Source organism: Mustela nivalis (assembly GCF_964662115.1).
Source record: "Mustela nivalis genome assembly, chromosome: 12".
NCBI classification, from domain to species: domain Eukaryota; kingdom Metazoa; phylum Chordata; class Mammalia; order Carnivora; family Mustelidae; genus Mustela; species Mustela nivalis.
The window spans coordinates 31,264,793-31,287,333 of record NC_139031.1 but is presented as its reverse complement, the minus strand read 5'-3'; the positions used below and the strand labels follow the sequence as shown (position 1 = coordinate 31,287,333).

Genomic DNA, 22,541 nt, shown 5'->3' with positions numbered 1-22,541 from the left:
ACATAAAGCTACAGATCTTGCCATCCAAAGAGGGAAACTAAAGTTTATCAAGTGCTTATCATCTCCTAGACACTGTTTAAAGACATTTATTTGCTACCAAATTTGATCTTGTTTTAATTCCAAAGGTAGGCATTATTACCCCTTTTGTACAGTGTAAGAAACTGAATTTCACTTGAGTAAGTGAGTTAGCAGGGATCTTAAACCCAGATCTATCTGACTTTAAAGTTCTTTTTCACCGCTTCCCTTAAAAGTAAAAAAAGAAGGCGCCAAAGGAGAGAGAGGGAGAAAGAGAGAAAAGAGGTATCTGTCCCAGAGGATGGCCATCTAAGAGGGGAAATTCAAGATCCAGTAAGAACTGAGGCAGGCCACTGTGAAGTTAGCAAAGCTTAAATTTCAGAGAAGTTTATTTGCCTGAGCCCCTTCAAGGCCCTGTACTTAATTTTTTATTTATAATTTTGAAAATCTTTATTCTTGGAAAGAATTCTTCTTCCATATTGTATAAGCTTCAGATTCCAAAAGCTTTGTTATCTCCTTGAATAAAAAATATATAGGTAAAATTCTAAGGTAAGGAGGAAGTAATTAGTATCAGTTGGCTATTCATGGAGTTGAATATTCATGGAGTTGGGCTATTCATGGAAAGTTTTCTATAGGAAGTGGCATTTAGAGGGAGACTTTGAGACTTGAACTGTGTATTTGAACAGGCAAAGGTGAGTGGGAAAGGGTGCTATAGGCAGAAGGAATAATACAAGCCATGGGGCACATGCAGAAAACAGTGACTGGTTTGAGCACATTGGGAGAGTCATAAAGGATAAAATAGAAGACAAGATTGAAGCAAGATGATGGAAATTATGAATCTTGAGAGTTGAAGTAATAAAGGAAGTTGAAGACTTTAAAAATCCTACCCAGTTTAGCTACTAAGTGGTTTTTGGTCATTTTCAAGAGAGCAGTGGTTCTCAGAATGTTGTTCTCTGGACGGGATCACCTACATCACTGGAGAATGTGTGAGAAATGTAAATTCTTGAGTCCCACTCAACTCTACTGCACAAAAACTCTAGGTGTAAGGCCAGTGATCTGTATCACTGATATATGCTCTTCCAAGAATGAGATCATCATTAGGTGTAGAGAAATGAGGGTACAAGTCCAACTGCAAAGGGTTAGGGAATGGGTGAATACTGAAATGAGGAGTTATATAGAACACCAACGTTGGTGGTGGGAAAGAAATAGCAAGAACTCCTGCCTAAGAGGATGGCTACATGGAGGGATTTTGCCTTTATACTATAGAGATTTTGTGTTTTGTTGTTGTTTTATTTTTATTTTAATTTAATTTTATTTTATTTTATTTTATTTTATTTTATTTTATTTTATTTTATTTTGAGACAGAAGGAAAGCAGATAACTGGAGTTAAAGATAAGGATGAGTAAAGAGTTGGGAAGCTGAAGGAGTTCATATTATACAGCTTTGATCTTTTAAGTCAATTATAAGTCAAAGTTATGGGCATCGAATAGTGTCAGTCTTGTAACTTTTTTCTCCTTCAGTAATGTGTTGTAATGTGTTGGTTGTATTCAGGGTCTTTTGCATCCCCATATAAATTTTGGAATCAGTTTGTCAGCCCACAAAATAACTTGCTGAGATTTTGACTGAGATTGCATTGAATCTATTGATCAAGTAGGGAGGAACTGATATCTTGATAATATTGAATCTTCCTTTTCATGCGCATGGACCATCTCTCCATTTACTTAATTTTTCTGATTTCATTCATCAGAGTTTTGTGGTTTTCCTCATCTAGACCTTGTATATATTTTCTTATATTTATATCCAAGTATTTTGTTTTGGGAATGCTAATGTAAGTGATAATGTATTTTTATTTTTTATTTTATTATTATTTTTTAAAGATTTTATTTATTTATTTGACAAACAGAGAGCACAAGTAGGCAGAAAGGCAGGCAGAGAGAGAGGAGGAAGCAGGCTTCCTGCTGAGCAGAGAGCCTGATGTGGGGCTCCATTCATCCCAGGATCCTGGGATCATGACCTGAGCCGAAGGCAGAGGCTTTAACCCACTGAGCCACCCAGGTGCCTGATAATGTGTTTTTAATTTCAAACTCCACTTGTTCATTACTGATGTTTAGGAAAGCAATTGGCTTTTCTATATTAACTCTGTATCCTATAACGTTGCTATACATAATCACTTATTAGTTACAGGAGTTTTGTTCGGGATTCTTCTAGATTTCCTGTATATCTAATAATATCATCTGTGAACAAAGACAGTTTTATTTCTTTTTTCCCAATCTGGAGGCTTTTTATTCCTTTTCTGGTCTTAATGCATTAACAAATTTCCAATATAATATGGAAAATGAATTATGGGAAAGGACATACTTGTCTTGTTCCTGACCTTAGCAGGAAGTCTTTGAGTTTCTCAACATACAACGTTTACTATAGGGTTATTATAGATGTCTTTAACAAGGTAAGGAAATTTCCCTCTGTTCCTAGTTTGATGAGAGTTTTTATCAGGAATCTGCACTGGATCTTGTCAAATGAATTTTGTATCTGTTGTTACAATCATGTGTTTTTTTTCTTAGTTTAGCCCACTGATAGAATGGATTATATTAACTCTCTTATAAATTTTGAATGAACTTTGTGTATCTGGAAATAATCTGACTTGGTTATGGTATATATAATCTCTTTATTCATTGTTGGATTTGATTTGCCAATATTTTGTTGAAGATTTTTGATTCTATGCTCATGAGAAACTTGGTCTCTAATGACTTTGCCTGGTTTTGGTATTCTGTTAATGTTGTCTTCAAAGAATAGTTAGGAAGTATTCCCTCTGCTTCTATCTCCTGGAAGAAGTAGAGGATTGGTAGAATTTCTACTTTAAATATTTGATAGAATTCACCAGCAAATCTGTCTGGACCAGGAAATTTCTGAATTGGAAGGTTGTTAATTATTGATACAGTTTCTTTAAAGGATATATGTCTACTTTAGATCATCCATTTCTTCTTGGATGATCTTTGGAAGATTGTATCTTTTGAGGAATTGGTTCATTTCATCTAGATTATCAAATTGGTGGGCATATAGTTATTTATGGTCTTCCTTTATTATTCTCTTACAATGAGATATGTAGTGATGTCCCCTCTTGCAATTCTAATATTAGTTATTTGTGTCACCTCTCATTTTCTTAGCCTGGCTAGAAGCTTTTTATTTTATGGATCTTTTCTAAGAATCAGCCTTCAATGATTTTCTCCACTGATTTCCTATTTTCAATTATGCTCTAATTTTTATTATTTCTCTTCTGTGTCCTTTCAATTTAGTTTACTCTTTTTCTAGTTTCCTATGGTAGAAACTTAGACTATTAATTTTAGATATGTTTTCTTTTCTAATATATGCATTTAATACTATAAATTTCCCTCTGTACCACTTTCTCTGCATGCCACAGGATGGTTAGTGTGAGCAGGAGTTGGGTATTTTCATTCCCTATATCAGTTGGGTTCTAATAAAAACCCCAGTAGGTTATGGTCTTATAAAATAATTTTTCTTGAGGGAGGCCTTGTGAAGAGCAGAATTCTTTAATGCTCTGGAATACTGCAAAATTGTTGCCTTCTCCCTCCTCCTGCTGGATGCACCAAGGGATTTTTCTGTTTTTCACTTTGGGGCTACTGGAGGTAATACTTACAAAAGTCTGGGGATCCCTCTGCAAATGGCCTCCCCCGGACTGTTTTCCTCTCAGACTTGTCCACACTGAGCCTCCAGAATTTGTCAGTTACAGTTTAGGATTTTTTTTTTACCCTGATTCTGTTTTCTGCAGGGGTTTCTGATCATGGTTTCTTCTCTAGTAATTTGTGATTCTCTATATCTGTCGATCTGTCTCTTCATTTATAGTGGTTGTGGTTCTGGATCTTCACTTTCTAGCGATGTTAGAAGACTTTTGATTTTCAGTTTGCTCAACTTTTTACTTGTTAGGGCAGAGTAATAATATTCAAGTTCCTCATATTTTGGACTAGAAACCAGAAATCCTGTTTTTTATCTTTTCATCTCTTTGCATAGCACATTGCCTAGCTTACTATATGTTAAATAAGAATGAGTGAATAACTTATACCTACTTCTAGGCCATAGGGTTGTTTAGTGTAGGAATTGTCAAAATATTATTCTGAGCAGCTTTCTTAAGATTGTTATTTCTACTGTCTCACCCTTGGAACCTATAACAGCATCTATAACAAAATGCCCCAAACATACTTCTTGCATGCTAAATTAAGAGGAAGACTCAACTTCAGTGTTTTTATTTTTTTAACAATTTCATTATTTTGATTATCCAAAATCCTGCAAGATCAGCTGTGATCTAATTCATTTGAAAAAAAAAATTAAAAAGGATGCAAGGGGACATTTCTTGTTTGATTTTTTTAATGGATTTCAGCATTCTAGGCTAGATGGTATGCCTGAGTCCATCTGGGCTGCTGTAACAAGATATCATAGATCAGGGTAGGCTTATAAACAACAGAAATTTATTTCTCACAATTCAGGAGTCTGGGAAGTCGGAGATCATGGTGCCAGCAGATTCATTGTCTGGTAAGAACCCACTTCCTCATAGATGTTTGTCTTGTCATTGTATCTTCACATAGTGAAAGAGGTGAGGGAGCTTTCTGGAGTTTCTTTATAAGGGCCATAATGTCATTCATGAGGGTTCCACCCTTATGACCTCTTCACCTGCCAAAGGCCAACATATGAATTTGGGGGAGACACAAATATTCAACTCATAACATAGTGAAAGATTTAAAAAATCTATATTTTATGCAGAATGGTTATTCAGTCTTTATATGAAAACAGCTTGTCCGTAACAATTATTTTAGGGAAGTGGTGTCTCATTATCTTCTTTGCTCTTAATTTAGGCCTTTACTTCCTAGAATCTGTATTTTAAATTTTATTTTCAGTGCATGAGAAATAGAGCAAGATTTTCACAACTTTTACTTTTTAAAAAACCTGTTTTTTCTTTGTAATTTCAAATAGCTGTTTTCTTAAAAGCTTTTGATTTTTTTTGTCTGAATTTTAATATCCACATTACCTTTCCCCAACAGAAGATCTCTTCATTTTTTTTTCCTCTCAAAGTGCAGACTGGGATTCTAATTTGGAGCCATGTCTTTCATGATAAATGTGAACTTATCAAAATGCCTTAGGTGATAAGTTGTGTCTATCACAGTCCTGTACAGTCCTCTGATTAAATAGATATTTAATAGTACTTCAAGGTTTATTTTTTTGGGGTGAGTTTACCTGCCTTCTTTATTTGTAGTCTCTTCAAAATCAAGGGTTCAGATCATAGCAGCACATACACTTACATGTCTGTTTGATTTGTTAAATACACATAGCATCCTATCTTGATAAAAATTGTTATTCAGTAGCTAGATCTTATTCAGTAATTTATCTTGGAGTTATGAGGAGCATATTCTCAAGAACTTGTTAGAATTATGATTCATTGGGGCACCTGGGTTCTGGGATCAAGCCCCACATTGGGCTCTCTGCTCTGCAGGGAGCCTGTTTCCTCCTTTCTCTCCCTCTCTCTCCCTCTCTCTCTCTCTCTCTCCCCACTTCTCTGCCTACTTGTGATCTCTGTCTGTCAAATGAATAAAATCTTTTAAAAAATTATGATTCATTAATAATAAATATATAAAGGTAAAGCTATTATCACTGGAGATCTAAATTTCATTTTATTTGGTATCTTGATTTCTGGAGACCATAGAAGATGAAAAATAATTATAGTAGGTTTTAGTCTGTTGCAATACTAAAATCATGAATCAAGTGCTCTGAAAAGAATGTACTGACACTGTTATTTTTTAATTTTAAAGATTTTATTTACTTATTTGACAGGCAGAAATCACAATCAGGCAGAGAGAGAGGAGGGGAGGCAGGCTTCCCGCTGAGCAGAGAGCCCGACGCGGGGCTCGATCTCAGGACCCTGGGATCATGACCCAAGTTGAAGGCAAAGGCTTTAACCCACTGAGCCACCAGGCACCCCTATACTGAGACTGTTCTATTCATGGTACAATGCAATTACAGCCAGCACCAAATTCAACACTGTTTAGCTGTCCACATAATATTTTGATTTATCTTGATCCAAAATTCTCAGAAAGGAAGTTCACTGAAGTTACTAGAAATCACTGACTTGGAATTAGGATATACCTTAAAAGCTCATTTGTGGGAAGTACTCTGGCCTTATCCAACAGATCACTGAGAAGCCTGGAAAAACAAATCCCGGAAAAGAATCATGTGCCAATTATATAAACAAGAAGACTTTGTTAGGTATGAACAAGTAAGATTCCTTGCTGTTAAAAATTGTCAGACACAATGCAATATCAGCAGTTTAATAATATAGAAGAACCAGAGAATAGCTACAAAACTTTAAAGCTAAACAAAAGATTTACAAATTGCCTCTCAATTCAGTCTTATACCAACATAAAAACTGAGTTCTCTAAAACATTCTATATTTGCTTCTTGAAAGGGAACCTGGTCATTTATCCTAATTATTAGAACCCTGGCTAATGATATAGAGGTCTGGACCTCAGGGTACTTTTTGTAAAAAATTTGTGACATGACTTTATTATTTTTTATCTATTTTTAAAAGTTTTTGTTTAAATTCCAGTTAGTTAGCATACAGTGTGGTATTAGTTTCAGGTGCACATACAGTGATTCTGTACTTTCACACAATACCCAGTGCTCATCACAAGTGCCCTCCTTAATCCCATCACCTTAATTTTATCCATTTTCCATCCACCACCCCCTACCTGTCCTCTGGTAACCATCAGTTTGTTCTTTATAGTTAAGAGTCTATTTCTTGGTTTTCCCCTCTCTCTTTTTTTCCCCCTTTGCTTATTTGTTTTGTTTCTTAAACTCCACATATGAATGAAAGCATGTGCTATTTATGCTTGTCTGACTAACTTATTTCACTTAGCATATTACAGTCTAGCTCCAGGGGCACCTGAATGGCTCAGGCAGTTAAGATTCTGATGCTGGTTTTGGCTCAGGTCATGATCTCAGGATTGTGAGATCAAGCCCTGTATTGGGCTCCACACTCAGTGAGATTCCCTCTGCTCCTCCCCTGCTCGTGCTCTCTCTTTCTCTCTCTCTCAAAAAAAAAAAAAAAAAGAGAGAGAGAGAGAAAATTAAATACTTTCTAGCTTCATTCATGTTGATGAAAACAGCAAGGTTTCTTTTTTATGGCTGTATAGTAGTCCACTGTATGTACACCACATCTTTATCAATTCATCAGTCAATGGACACTTAGGCTGTTTCCATAATTTGGCTACTGTAGATAATGCTGCTGTAACATTGGGGTGCATGTATCCCTTTGAATTAGTATTTTTGTATTCTTGATAAATACCTAGTAGTGCAATTGCTAGATTATAGGGTAGTTCTATTTTTAACTTTTTGAGAAACCACCATACTGTTTTCCAGGGTGCCTGCACCAGTTTGCATCCCCAGTTTTAGTATATGCGCTGCAAAAGCGAGCTCCCAGCTTACACAACCACCAACAGTGCAGGTGGTTTCTTTGTTCTCCACATCCTTGCCAATCAATACCTTTTGTTTTTTGTGTTGTTGATTTTAGCCACTCTGACAGGTGTGAGGTGACATCTCATTGTAGTTTTGATTTGTATTTTCCTGCTGATCAATGATATTGAGCATCTTTTCATGTGTCTGTTGGCTATCTGAATGTCTTCTTTGGAGAAATGTCTATTCTTGCCTTCTGCCCATTTTTTAATTGATTATTCATTTGGGGGTATTGAGTTTTGTAAGTTCTTTATAGATTTTAGATACTCTTTATCAGACACATCCTTTACAAATATCTTCTCCCATTCTGTCATTGTCTTTTTAATTTTGTTGATTTTTATTTTGATGGAGTCCAAATAGTTTATTTTTGCTTTTGTTTCCCTTGCCTCAGGAGTCATACCAAGAAATAAGTTGCTATAGCTGATGTCAAAGAATTTACTGCCTATGTTCTCTTCTAGGATTTTTATGGTTTCAGATCTTACATTTAGGTCTTTAATCCATTTTGAATTTACTTTTGTGTATGGTGTAAGAAAGTGATTCTGTTTCATTCTTCTGCATGTTGTCTTCTACCTTTCTCAGCACCATTTGTTGAACAGTCTGGTTTTTTTGTATTGTTTGTTTGTTTGTTTTTTGTTTTACCATTGGATATTCTTTCCTACTTTGTTGAAGATTAACTAACCACATAGTTGTGGGTCCATTTCTGAGTTTTCTATTCTGTTCCATTGATCTATGTGTCCGTTTCTGTGTCGGTACTGTACTGTCTCTTGATTACAACTTTGTAATAGAGCTTGAAGTCTGGAATTGTGGTGCCTCCAGCTTTGCTTTTCTTTTTCAAGGTTGCTTTAGCTATTAAGGGTTTTTGTGGTTCCATACAAGTTTTACGATTGTTTATTCTAACTCTGTAAAAAAAAAAAATGCTATTGGTATTTTGATAAGGGTTGTGTTAAAAGTGTAGTATTCTCTAGGTAGTATAGACATTTTAATGGTATTTTTTTCTTCCAATCCATGAGCATGGGATGTCTTTCACTTTCTTTGTGTCATCTTCTCTTTCTTTCTTCAGTATTATGTAGTTTTCAGAGTAGAGGTTTTTCACTGCTTTGGTTAGATTTATTCCTAGGTATCTTATTATTTTTGGTACAGTTGTAAATGGTATTGATTTCTTAATTTCTCTTCCTGCTGTTTTATTTTTGGTATATAGAAATGCAGCAGATTTTTGTACATTTGTTTTGTATCCTGTAGCTGAACTGAATTCGTGTTTCAGTTCTAGAAATTTAGCAAATAGTCTTGCAGGTTTTCTATTTAGAGTATTATGTCATCTGCAAATATTGGAAGTTTTACTGCTTCCTTACCAATCCAGATGCCTTTTATTTCTTTTTGTTGTCTGATTAAATTTGTGATATGACTTTAAAGCAAAATCACTTCTTCTTATTGAACTTGCCATCTCCTATACCTCACCTTCACAAGGCATATTCAGATTACTTATAAAAGCTTTACTGTCGTGATTGAAAAATCATGGCATATGATGAATATATTTGTATAGCATGGGCTGATTCAAAAATGGAGGGATGCATATTAAATTTCACAAGATTTTTAAATAAAACTTGATTTGGTATTTGACCAAAATTAACTAAATTCATTTGTTTGTTAGATCAACTAAATAGGTTTATTCATTCATCTGCCTTCTCTCTCTCCCTTTTCCTCTCTTTCTTCCTTCTTTCCACCCATCCCTTCTCCCACCCACCCATCCATCTAATCCATATCCTATTTGTCCATTCATTCATCCTTCCATCTACCTGACCCTCAGTCAATCCAAACAACCATTTATTGAGTACTTCATGTGCACCCACAATGGCAGATGCTGAGAAGTCAGTGGGAAACATGTAGACTACCCTCTCCTTATTGAGTTTCAACCCTTAGGGCTAACACGAGTAATAATCAAGAAAAAGTAAATACAGCTGCTTCTGATTAGCTGTGTGAGGAACATCAAAAGGGTGTTGTGTATAACTTTTGGCTTATCTGATTTTCTCAGTTGTCTCAGAGAATAAACATTTGTAAAAGGTTCATTACAGAGCTCTTATGAACAAGACATGGTACCATTATTATTTTCCAACTTATTCCAAAGGCCTAGTTTATTACCAGTTTCCTAACAAGTATTCAATAAGCTATTATTATCATGGGTTGTTGGAAGCTCTAAAGCTTTCACTGTGGTCCATGAACTTATTCTGGTTTATAACCTGTTAGTGGTCTCTGATAAGTATAAGAACTGAGAGTAAGCATGTTGAAATTCATTTTTATTATCTTTTATTTTAAAGTACTGATATGCAGTGGATCAGAAACTAAAAATAACCAAATCAAAATGAAACTGTCCTTTGCCACAGATAGTGTAAAAAGCATTACTCTAAAAGACCACTGGCTCAGCTGTTCTGTAAAAAAAAAATCTAAATGATAAAAGAGAAACAGAAGTCATGGAAGGGGAAGGAAGTAAACATTTATTCAGTGCTACTAAATGTTGGGCCATATTTCAGTGTTCAGTTAATGACTGCTACAATGTTCTGCCCACTCAAAGCATCTTCGTCCAAGTGCTGGATGTGAACCCACATGGAATACAGAGGTGGGGCCCCAGTGGGCTCCCTGTAGCACCTGCTCTCCCCTAGCAATGCATGGCATTGTCCCTTCTATTCTGTGTTCTTAACAGTCTTTTGGAAACAAGAATAGTTTTTTTTCTTCTTCTTCTTCTTTTCCTTAATATCTCTTGTTTCTCCAAGTTCTCTTCCTTCCAGGCAGGGTAGATGTAAGAATTTGATTTGACAACTGTCCAAGTACTTATCCACAAAATGGCAAGGCTTGGCCTGCCTTCTCTGGGAACACAGAGCTCACTGAAGATTTTCTTGTTTGTTGTCAGGCCTAAACTGGTACTTAATTTATTATGGACAGTATCTGAATGTTAGAACTCTTTCAGATTCATTAATTTTCAAGCTCATACTCATGTTAGGAACAAGATCAAGCTATATAGGTTCCTGCTTTTGGTTTAAGGCTGTCCTTAGAAATGATATGCATTGAGACACTGTATCTTTGTTTTCCTTGATGCAGAATGGGTATTTTTAACCTATATGCCATTAGTAAAGGTCAGCGATAAATGAAGGCTCCAGGGTTATGAGTCCAGCTCCTTATGGCCACTTTCCGTATTCCTCTCCAGGGTTGCTTTGCCCCAGGTCACTACTGGACAGAATTGGGAGTGTTACCGAAAGGTTTGAATGAATAAGTTGAAATCTTCCCCTGGTGACATTAAAAACAAAAACACAGTTCCAATGTTTTTTTAGTGAATTATAATATCAGATTATATTTCTTGCATGGTATCTGTATGTCACAGGAGTGATTCTGTCACTCTTATTTTCTAGGTGGGCCTCTTGGGAAGAACTGGATCAGGGAAAAGTACTTTGTTATCTGCTTTTTTGAGACTGCTGAACACTGAGGGAGAAATCCAAATAGATGGTGTGTCTTGGGATTCGATAACTTTGCAAGAGTGGAGGAAAGCCTTTGGAGTGATCCCACAGGTAAATCAGAAAGACTCAGTAAAAAAAAAAAAAGGAAGAAGAAGACTGTATATTTTTTACCATTATTTGACACTTAAGAAAAAAAAAATCTTTGTTATTTATTGCTATCTTTTATTCTGCAATGCAGTGTTTTCGTAGGGAAAAAGGAAACTATCTCTAAAAGTTTGGAACTCTCTGCCATACAGTGATTGAACTATTAATAGTTTTGACAGCCTTTCCCAGAAGACACGATCCACATGGAAGCATGGCACTTTTGTTTTTTTTGTTTGTTTGTTTTTCTTTTTTAATTTATTTGACAGGCAGAGATCACAAGTAGGCAGAGAGGCAGGCAGAGCCAGCGAGAGGAAGGAAAGCAGGCTCCCTGCTGAGCAGAGAGCCCAATGCGGGGCTTGATCCCAGGACCCTGAGATCATGACCTGAGCCAAAGGCAGTGGCTTTAACCCACTGAGCCACCCAGGCACCCTGGCACTTTTGTTTTTAATCAGTGTTTTCTCCCCTCCTTCAGTGGTCTGAGCTCCAATTTAGCAATCCCAGCAGGTTGAGAAATGCTTTGCAAGATGTAAATGATGCTGCTGAAATAAGAAACAGTTGGAAGCATGAAGTAGTGGAATTGAAAATAGAAAGTATAATGATTGTTTTTTGTTCTTTGGATAAAATGAAGCATGTCAGATTAATCTGTAGCTTTTTTTTTTTTTTTTTTTTTTTTAATGTCACTCTTTGATTCCGGTCACAAAGGATCACTAGCTTCCCTGGCTTAGTAGCATTCTCTCTGTGTCATTGCAGAGGAGGATTTCTTATATATGAGAGAAATAGCAGTTTCAGTTTAAAATGATCTCAGTGGAAACCAAGGAATGTCGTTCCTAGAGCCAAATCTGAAAGGCACGTGTTGGATTCCTACTGACATTTGCTTGCTTCTCTGTGGGCATAGACCCTGCTTTAGTAATCACATTGCTCCCTTTGTACTGATGGGCCAAGTTCCATCAGCACTTTCTAACAATTCTCTACATTTAACACAAAATTCAAATGCCAGGAACATCTCCAGATAGATGGACTATAAATCTAGCCTGAGAAAAAAGCTTGTATTTCTTGACAGATTACCTTAGTGGAGCATTTGCTTTTTTTCACCTAATGAGGCACTAAATATTGTAGCTGCTAGATTGATGCTTTTAATTTTTTTGTCTAGACTTTGCCATATTGCCAGAAGCTTAATCCTGGTCGAACCCTTGAAAAACAGTATTGTTTTTCAGAAAGAAAAAAAGGATTGTCAGAGGGTCTAAAGATAAAGAAACACTGGGAATACAAGTATCCCGAGGAGATAGCCTTAGGCAAGATAACAATGTTGAAGAACACAGAATAGAGTCTGGTTGTCCGGTTGTCCAAGACGCGTTGCTATTCATTTGACTCTAAGTTTCCCGGTCCCATTTTTAACAAGCAGTAGCGAAGCTTTCAGTTTTGTTGTTGTTGTTGTTTTGTTGTTCTTGTTATTCATAGAGATCTATGTATTAGTATAAATACTGCTCTAAAAAATATTAAATTTTACTGGGGATCCTTTAGTTTATCTGCCGTGTGATAGATTTTTTTAAAATTATGTGTTTTATTTAAGAAATCTAAGTATACAAGACCTAAAGGAAAACTGAATGAACCAGTTATGAAAATTCTTTATCTTCTCTTTCTGCTGAAGTGAATCTTCCAAACTTGCTTTTATTTCGTTTTCCCTCTCTGTGGCTTCAAGCTTTTTTTTTTTTTTTTAAAGATTTTATTTATTTATCAGAGGTGGGTGGGGAGAGAGTGAGCACAGGCAGAGAGAATGGCAAGGCAGAGGCAGAGGGAGAAGCAGGCTCCCTGCCGAGCAAGGAGCCCAATGTGGACTCGATCCCAGGACGCTGGAATCATGACCTGAGCCGAAGGCAGCTGCTTAACCAACTGAGCCACCCAGGCGTCCCATGCTTTATAAAATTATACAAACTAAACAAGAAATACTTTGCGATATGCCTTCAAAAATGTGTGATCAAGCTAAAACTGGTGCATCTCATTCAACATTTTTATGACCCAGGCCTCTGGGACTGTCTTCTAGTATCACAGGGATATCTGAAGACAGAATGTCCTACTTTTTCTACAGTGGGCTTGAGAACATTAAGTGAATGACTGAGAAAGAGAGAGGGCAAACTTCTCATGTCTTTTTAATATCCTAACTAGGAGATGCTTTTATTTTCCTAACTTTCCTTTAGAAGTTCAAATTAAGTGATTTTTTTTTCTTTGTCTGGAGTTTGATCTTAAAAAAAAAGAAGAAGAAGAAGAAGAAAAGGAAGAAAGGGTAAAAAAAAAAATCCAAGAACTGTTATTGTTTGCTTTTCTATCTTGCTTCCTTCCATCTTGCTGACCTTGCAAGGGCATCTCTGACTTGGAAACATCAGATACCTCTGGGTCAAATAGTCACTTGTTTTGAGACATATTAAACAGGAACAAACATTAGACAAAAAACTTTTTCTCTCCATCATAGTGATTCTGAGAAATCAGCTGTAGAATCACAAGATGTTATTAGTTTTGGCAGATTCTTGCTTTGTGTGTGTGTGTGTGTGTGTGTGTGTGTGTTTGTGTTTGTGTGCACACACTATAGCTAAAAAGCAATGTTGGAGAACTCACCAGCCTAGAGAAAAGGGTACTGTGTATGTTTCAAGGTGGGGCCTTCTTTAATTTGGCTCACTTCACTTGTGAGCTCTGTCTGATGGCATGAAGGGGAGACAGTGTGCTCTCCAGTCAGAGCCCCATTGCCTTAGGCAATTTGAATATCAAGACTTGAAATTGTTTATTAGCCTTGAACTTTGTAGAGTACTTTATTCTTGAAAGACAAGAAAATGATTTTTAAACGTACTTGTAAAACTTCAATTAGGACTTTGAAAGGCTGCAAGCTGTTTCAAGTAAATGATCAGTTATACCTGCAATGAGACCTTATGACCTGAAAATAATCCATGCCCACATATGACTGTCTGCCAGAGTTAGAACGTCTTTTGCTGTGAAGGGTATTAAATAGGGCCAAAACATGTATCTCTAGATTTGAGAAATGGAATTGGGAGTGCAGCAGTTCCCATTCAGCATAATAACAATTAATAATTAAATAATTAGTTGTAAAACTCCTATAAGCTTATAATTATAGCATACTATAACTCTATATGCTATAGATTCTATAGTTATGTGAAAGATATTGAGGTCCGAATCCTACCTATGAGCCTCCAATGAGAAGTTCAAAATTGAAGTCAGAGACGAAAAGAAGAAACCAAAGTGATAAACCAAAGATAGTTAATTAGATATAGTTAAGAGTCAAAGAGGGCACCTGTTCAAGGGGTGCTGTGAGTACTTCTGAGGCTGAGGACAGCCGGAAGCCCTATTGTTGCTGCTTCCACCAGCTCACTTTCACTGTATCCTTCCTTTTCTCCTCCCACTACTAGGAACAAATTAGATACAGGCAGTTTCATAGAGAAAGTGGTAGTTAAGGTGGGTCATAATGGGCCATAACATTTGCAGGTTTTAGAAAGTTGGGGGCAGGGTGTGGTGGAAAGGATAATCCAGGATCCCAGACAGACAGGGATATTATGAACAAGTACAGAGAAGGAGATTAGAAAAAGTTGGGGTACAAAAGGCAGGAGAGGCCACTTGTTAGGGAGTGTTAGGGAAGAGGGAAAGACTTGGTAAGTACTGACGTGGGTCTGTGAGGAAGGAATGGACTCTTCCTGAGCCAGGAAGAGCAGAGTGAAGGGGTGGCGGAAGTGCCTGCTGCTGACAGCAGTGTGTAGAGGACCGGCTTCTGAGAAGGAGCTTGAGAGGCAGGGGATGGGCTGAGAAACTCTCCAGCTGTGATGTGGTGAGATCTTGGACTATAGCAAAGACCATGGTGGGGAGGGGGGTGCCAAATTCAAATGAATAGAGAAGTAGTGTTTGGTTGGCTCAGTGGGTAGTGCAGTGGGGGTTCTTTATCTCAGAGTGGTGACTTTGAGCCCCATGTTGCAGGTGGAGTTTGCTTAGGAAAAAAAGGGAGAAGAGAAAAATAGCTAGTATAGATAGTAGTATGACACAACTTTATTTATGAGCTGAAAAACTTGAAAATTTTAATAATTTGGTCAGATCTGGAAATCATTTTTTAAAATGCTATCTCTAATAAGTGTATACTGGAAAGTTGTAGAATAAAAGGTTGTGACACATTAAATGACTTTACAGGAACCAGATATTTGAACATCCAACATGCAGTCATTTACATATAAGTAAATAATATGTACCTTAACATTATAAAATTAGTCTCTACCCAAATCTGAAACATTTCTAATATTATTCACCTTGTTCTCATTAATAGGTATTCTTAAAAGCCAAACAACTTATTTTTAGACATTCTATAATGCAATCTTAGAATCTTGATTTGTTCAAATTGAATAGATTTTTGTTGTATAGATTCAACTTACAATAAAATTTTACAGACATTGCGAGAAGGTAAGCTCATAGCCACTCTGCTGCTTATAAGCATTGGGGCCACATTTTAATAGAGCTTTACATGATATATGCATATATATATTTCCCTTCTCGCCAAAGCAAAATATTTCTCCCACTAATTTAATTGATGCTGTATTCAATCACCATGGAAGCCAAATTGCTTTTTGTTTCATTTGACATCCAAGGCTAAAGCCTACTGCCTGCTGTAGTGGGATATAAGCCCCTTTGAGGTATGTGAGCACCCCACGTAGGCCCGGCGGGCTCCATGGAGTTGAGGAGTAGAGGAATCAGCTCCAGGAAAGAGATTAGTCAGCCAGTGAACAATGGTGCTCTCTTCATTCTTCCTGGAGTCCCAAGAATTGCTCTTTGTGCTATACATCCATGACATTAAATAAATATCAAATATTTGCACATCCCCTTTTTTCTATTGGTGAGTAGGTTCTTAAAAGAGAGGAGCATTGTGATTTTTCATTTCAGCCGTATTTTTTTGCTGTCTAATCCATCTGACTGTGTCACCTTGGCCAAGCCACATAACTTCTCAGGGCCTTGGCTGTTTCATTTGTAAACCTGGGGAAAGGCCGTAGGTCACCTGCAAGGACCTCTCTAAGATGCCTTTGTGGAAACCTCATACAGTTTAGAAAACAGAACCAAGACATTGGCTGGCACCTCCAAAAGGAAGAGATGCTATTTATAAGACAGGAATGAAATGTGTAGTTAATTGTATGAAATTTAATTCTAACTGAACCGGTCCATTCAGTTCATTTTTTAAAAAATAAAATGAAAGCATTACTTTAATGCTAGACAATAAACTATAAACAAAAGACCTACAGAATTTCTGGGTAGTCTCAAATCCACTACATCTAAGACTTTTGGATGTCCAGTTTCCACATCTGTCTCCTTCACAATTTTGAATATGTATCTATTTTAAATAAAATGAGCATATAACATACTGACAACCACTTGGTAAATCTTTTGTATAAATGATTAAGCTGTCACGAGATAAAGTTAGGTATACCATTTCCAACAATGACAGAAAAATCAAAGTTTTAATGGGTAGTTACTATTATTCTTTTAAAGACTGGCCATGGGAAGAATGTACAGGCTGAGATTCGTAAGCGGGATGAAGGAATCTATAAAGAAACTGAAGAAGTGAAAGAAAGCCATGTGGATGGGGTGAAAAGGGGAGAGGACAGAGCAGGATGCTGAATGAGCCAGAAGTAGTAGAAGGGGCTAAATCAGGTAGGTCTGCAGGCCATCTGAAGGACTTTACATTTTGCCTGGAGTATAATGGAAAACCAAAGGTTAATGATAATCCAGTTTAGATATGTAGCAATTGCTTTGGTTGCTAAATAAAAATAGACTGGAAGGGAAGCAAGAGAGAAAAGGAAGAAATCAATTAGAAGGTTCTTGCAGTGTTCCAGAGCACAATATTGGTGTTTTGAACTCTTTAGTGGCAGTAGGGATGGAGAAATAACTGGATTTGAGATATATTTGAGGGGAAAATGCACAGTACTGATGACTAATTCCATTTGGGAGGACCAGGGAGAAAGAAGTCATGGATGACCCCAAAGTTTCTGGATTGAGGAAGTGAAGTTGCCATACACTTAACAAAATGGGAAAGCCTATAGGTAGAGTAGGTTTGAGAAGAAAGGTGCCATTTCTCCCATTTGACAGTGAGAACACAGAGGCTCAAAGAGCGTGGGTTCCTATCTATAGAGTTGCATTGTTACAGCATCTTTGCAAGTCACATTACCTTTAATCACTTCTGTGGTGGCTCTGTTGTCGTGATACCTTTGGCCTCCACCCCACGGCCCTCCAGAATAATGACATTATTCCATTTGGCCAAATTAAAATCTCCTAGTGTTCTCTTCCACTGGATGTATAAATATCCTTGAAGGTTACAAAGACATTGTAACCTGTATAAAAACCCTTCATCTCTGGTTCTGCCTAGGTAGAGGAAGCAAGCCTCTTCCTTCAAGGTGCAGGGACTGAGCCTGTTGCCAGGGAATGGCTAGTGATACTGACACAAGGCTATGCTGCTGAGCAATGATCGGCTCTTTATGGACCCATTGGGCTGCTTCTGCCCAACCTTTAATCATTCCCGAGTCCCAGATCAGGAATAAAAACTGATCTGCCTAGGACTTGAGACATTTCATTGTGGTAATAAGGAGCACATATTTGGAAACAAATACCCTTGGGTTTGAATTCTAACTCTATGATCTACTGGCTAAGTGATGTCGGAAAAGTCTCTTAAGTCTCCCAACTTCAATTTCTTTGTGGGCCATAAAGGGTTTATTTTGTTACGCTGATTGGAAGATGAAAAGAGATAATGCATGTTAAGAACCTTACCTAGCCTATGGCAAATCTACCATAAAACGAAGCTCTGTATTCTGTCTGCTTGGTTCCCAATGGAGATGGCTTCTCCAAAGCGTGTCATGCATTGTCTGATATTTGGTAAACCTCACAATGGTTATTTCCTGTCTTTCTCAGTAATGCAAGAAACCTTTTATATAAAGAACTATAATATTTAAGAAAATGGAAAAAACTATAAAAAGCAAAATTCCCTTGGTAAGTCTTTGAACTTTAGGTACTAAATAAACCCCATTGCTTAAATAATGAATTGACTCGAGTTTTTAGAGCCACTTCTTATTTTATTCTTCATTTATCAGAATTCCCTGATAATGCTCTTTGTCTGTCTGCTCTCCTTAGCTTATTTGGACATTACTTTCATTTCCTGGGAAGCTAGGAGGAAGACACACAAATATATCCATTGTCTTATGAGTTATATATTCATCCCTTATATCCACTTCTGTAAAGCAGTATAAGTGCCCCCAAAGGAAGATTTTTTTTTTTTAAGAGAGAGCAAATGCAGGAGCACAAGTGGGTAGTGGAATGGGGGGCGGGGGGCTAGGGAGAAGGAGAGAGAATCTTAAGAGGCTCCCTGCTCATGACCCTGAGTTCATGACCTGAGCCAAAACCAAGAGTCAGACTCTTAGCCAACTGAGCCACCCAGGTGCCCCAGGAAGATGATTTTGATGCAGGTTAAGAAATACCAGCATCAGTCTTCTTCTTCCTTCTGCAGATGGTTCCTGAGATATTTGGTGCAGTGTTGTTCTTTAAGCCTTAAACTGTGCACTGGAGAATGAGGTCTTTAATGTGACCCTCTTTGAACTTGACTGCCATGGTGAGGATACTCTTGTTCTATCCAAGAGGTGCAGATACCCACCTGTCTTGTGCAGTTCCTTTTAGATGAAATGGATGCTGAGCTTTCTCTCTCAGTATATGGCAGCTTGTGAAAACGAAGACTTAAAAAGTGTAGTTCTTAATTCTCTACTGGATATTAATCAAAGGCAAAAGAAAAGAGGCAAAGAAAATATTATTCTGAGTGTTAACATCAAAAGTATTTTTCAGTTCACCCGTATGCACAAAAAGAGGACTAAATATTAGTATTGTGACATCAGCACTTCTCAGTGAGACAGTGATTTTCTTTTAAAACATTTTCTTTAGCCCCCAGGTAGCCCTGAGTAGACAGTGATATGTCAAGGAAAGTGACTCAGGGGGGTAATTGTGCATTTCTCCTGGCAGGACATTAGATGGTCATTTTGTCCACTCAGCGGGTTCCACCACATCTGGTTCGTGATCTCACTTAGACAAAGACTCAACTTCCATTTTTGCACTGATTCCTAAGTTGTGGCTTTCTCTTGGCTGTGCAAGTCAAGGTGTGCCTTGGTTTACAGACCAGATGAACATGTGTGCTTAAAGAAACTGTCTGTACATTCAAACAATCTCAAAATCCTTTAAGAAGCTAGATTTATCAAAGGAATCCAAGGAACATATGTGAACAAGATAGTAAATTGGGATGAGATAAGTGTTTGTTAGGGGCTTCTAATGTAGCTGTAATGTTTTATTTCTTTAAAGAAGACACAAAGCAACTATGATAAAATTTTAAAATTTAAGAAAACCAGGAGTGCCTAGGTGTTATAGTCACTTAAGCGTCTGACTCCTGGTTTGGCTCAGGTCATGATCTCAGGGTCCTGAAATCGAACCCCATGTTGGGCTCTGTGCTCAGCATGGAGTCTGCTTTGAACTCTCTCCCTCTGCCCCTCCTCTCTGCATGCTCTCTCTCTCTTTCAAGTAAATACGTAAATCTTAAAAATAAAATTTAAGAAAAGTAGATGGTAAGTATATGGACACTTGATTTTAAAGTATTTTTTTCTGCTTCAAGTATTTTTGCAATAAAATAGTGGAAACATACAAAGATGTTTATGTTATTTATACTTTCCTCTTTTGTTTCTTTATTGCTCTAGAAAGTATTTATATTCTCTGGAACATTTAGAAAAAATTTGGATCCCTATGGACAGTGGAATGATCAAGAAATATGGAAGGTTGCAGATGAGGTAAGGATGCCTACTAAATTAATTTTGAAAGAGGTAGCTTGTACACACGCAGGAGTGGTTGTCATAGCTAAGATAATTTTACATGGTAACCTTTAGGCTTGTAGGTATGTGTATAACTTTCGAGTGGAAAACACTAATATACCTGGAGCCCCCAGTACTTTGCACTAGGCCTCCCTCTTCCTCTGTGGTGAGTCCCCCACTCTCAGACCCCAGAGGTAGCACTGCATTGGCCTGCTTCCCTACCAGTGTATGTCAGTGAAACAATAGACTGGGAGAGACCCAGGCACCCTACAGGGCACCAGAATTATTTGGGATTCTAAGTATCATCTCTCCACATCTTCTCATCCACCCTCTTCTGGTTCTGAAGCTTTCCTAGCATGAGGAGAGGCCTTAGCCTAACATGATGTACTTCTCTAGGAAGCATGAGTTCAGAAATGATGATCGTTCTAGAGCACCTGCAAATGGCCGCAGCCTTCTCTGGAAGTCACCAGGAGTCAGTTGCTTTAAGGGGATGTGGCTATGAGTCTTTCTAGGCAAAAAGTCACATGACCTAGTTGTGGCGTACACCATCCCTTAAGGTCAGTAGGGCCATATTAGGAATATATGGATTAAAATGGAATTGAAATTCCTAAATAATAAATCCCCTGTATTTACCCACTAGGCGGTTATAAACATAAACTGTTCTATTAAGCTTGAGGCTTACATCCAAAGCCCTGGTTGGTAGCAGACTGTAATTATGAGCCTCAAGAACACTGAGATTCAAAGGTCTTCTTAGAGAACAACTTTATTTCACTATTTCCCATAGTTTTGGTCTTTATTATAGCCCAATTCTGTTTATCCCAAATGTTCTTCCCTTTTGTGCTTCCCTTTGGACTGGGTCTTGCCAGGAGCTTTGACAGCCTTGTGAGTGTTAAACACTTACCCACTGAGTGCCCAACCTTAATGTGCCCCTCATAAAATACAGTTAGATTAACTATTTTTATTATCAAAGTTTCCTTATTACCCAACAAACAGGGATTTTAAAGAAAACATTAACTAAATTGCAAGTGGCTCATTTGAAGATCTTTTGATGTGACTTCAGAGAATGAGCTATAGGAACACGATGTGGTGGGACAGAAACTGCGGAAGAAGACATTAGGCTTTATAAAATCTGCAACTGTTGCCAAGTCACAATAAAATTTATAGGAATCAGGATCATAAAAATAATCTAAAATTTTAGAAAACATGGTTAAAATTTTAACATTGCTGTAGTGCGTAAATTTTACCTGTCTGTATTTACATTTGATCAACCCTTATTTAAGTCTTTTTTACTGATTTAAAAAAAAAATACTTTGCTACTCATAAACCAAGATGATGCTGTCCTTACATTCATGTCATGTGCTTTGAATACTAATGATTACTTTCTATTGAGGAGGCCCAAACATAGCATACAAATAAGCAAGGGTTCAGAGGAGCTGAGAAGCAGAAAATCATTGGTTTAAAAGTTACAAGTCCTGGGCTTTTGTCCACATGGTTGATCATATAATTTATCCAAACAGGAACATTTTGGGGTGTGTCAGTTTCTAAACTGGACAGGATACTGGGACAAAAAGCATAAACCAGTACTGTCTGGGGCAAACCAGGACACATGGCATCTCATCTAGTCCTCGCTGTGACCTTGTTGTGACTTGTTTCAGTACAGGAAAATGAACTGAGTAACAGGTTAGCCAAACACCTGAATCTTATCTCAACAGCACCTCCTTAATGATTCAGTTTTCCACCAAATGAAAATCACAAGTGCACATGATGACAACACCAGGCCAAGAAACACTTTATTCCTACCTTGCATTTGGCCACATACTCCAGTGTGAAACTTTATTCTTGCTGATCTGGACGAGATTTTGTGAAGCCATGAGGATCATGCCTAGTTACTAGTTCTAAGGCTTAGAAGCAAAGCTGGCATAAATAGCTTCCTTACTCTTTGTGCCCTAGGCCCACACCTTCGTCCTGGCACACTGAGACTCATCGTTCTTGGATGAATTTAAAGCAAGCGCAAAGGAGGGCAAAAGGGTTTCTGTCTGAGACCTCACACTGAGATGGTCTAATTTTCCCATCCCCAAATGCCTCCGAGCCAGATAACTTCTCCCCAGGGGCACTGACTTTATCAGCTGTGTAGACCAAAAAGAATTTCAAGAGACTGAATCCTAAGAGGGGAAAAAAAAAAATAGACCCCTATCATAATTGATAAAGTTGCTGTAACTTTCCTGACTTACACATATAATGGGCAAGAACAGTGCCTGGTGAATAATAGGTGTTAGCTGACTGTTGGCTATCTGATCCTATTTTCACCTAGCCATCTCTTAAAGGTTGGTGTTTGCCCGTATAGAAGTCCTATTTTACTCCTTCTTCCTGGAACATTTCATGCAACCTCTTGGCTCTAATACCACGATGCTGTGACTCCCAAATCTGCCTATCAGTTCCCTACCTGACATCTTAGAGTGGTCAAGCACCTTGTTTCCATAGTAAATTTTTCGGCCCCAGTGCACACAGCCATCCTGTCTTACTAATTCTAAAAAATAGCATCAGCACCTCCCAGGTGCCC

The 22,541-nt window shown here is 37.6% G+C and overlaps 1 protein-coding gene across 3 annotated transcripts in view; it reads left to right on the top strand.

The window, feature by feature from the left end:
- The window catches only part of CFTR (CF transmembrane conductance regulator), a 169,696-nt gene that overhangs the window by 137,442 nt on the left and 9,713 nt on the right, over nucleotides 1-22,541 (top strand). For all 3 annotated transcript variants that reach the window (XM_082692270.1, XM_082692269.1, XM_082692268.1), the window contains 2 exons: nucleotides 10,929-11,084; nucleotides 19,871-19,960. In XM_082692270.1, coding sequence (XP_082548396.1) covers nucleotides 10,929-11,084; nucleotides 19,871-19,960 — 246 coding nt within the window. The remainder of the gene's footprint in view (nucleotides 1-10,928; nucleotides 11,085-19,870; nucleotides 19,961-22,541) is intronic.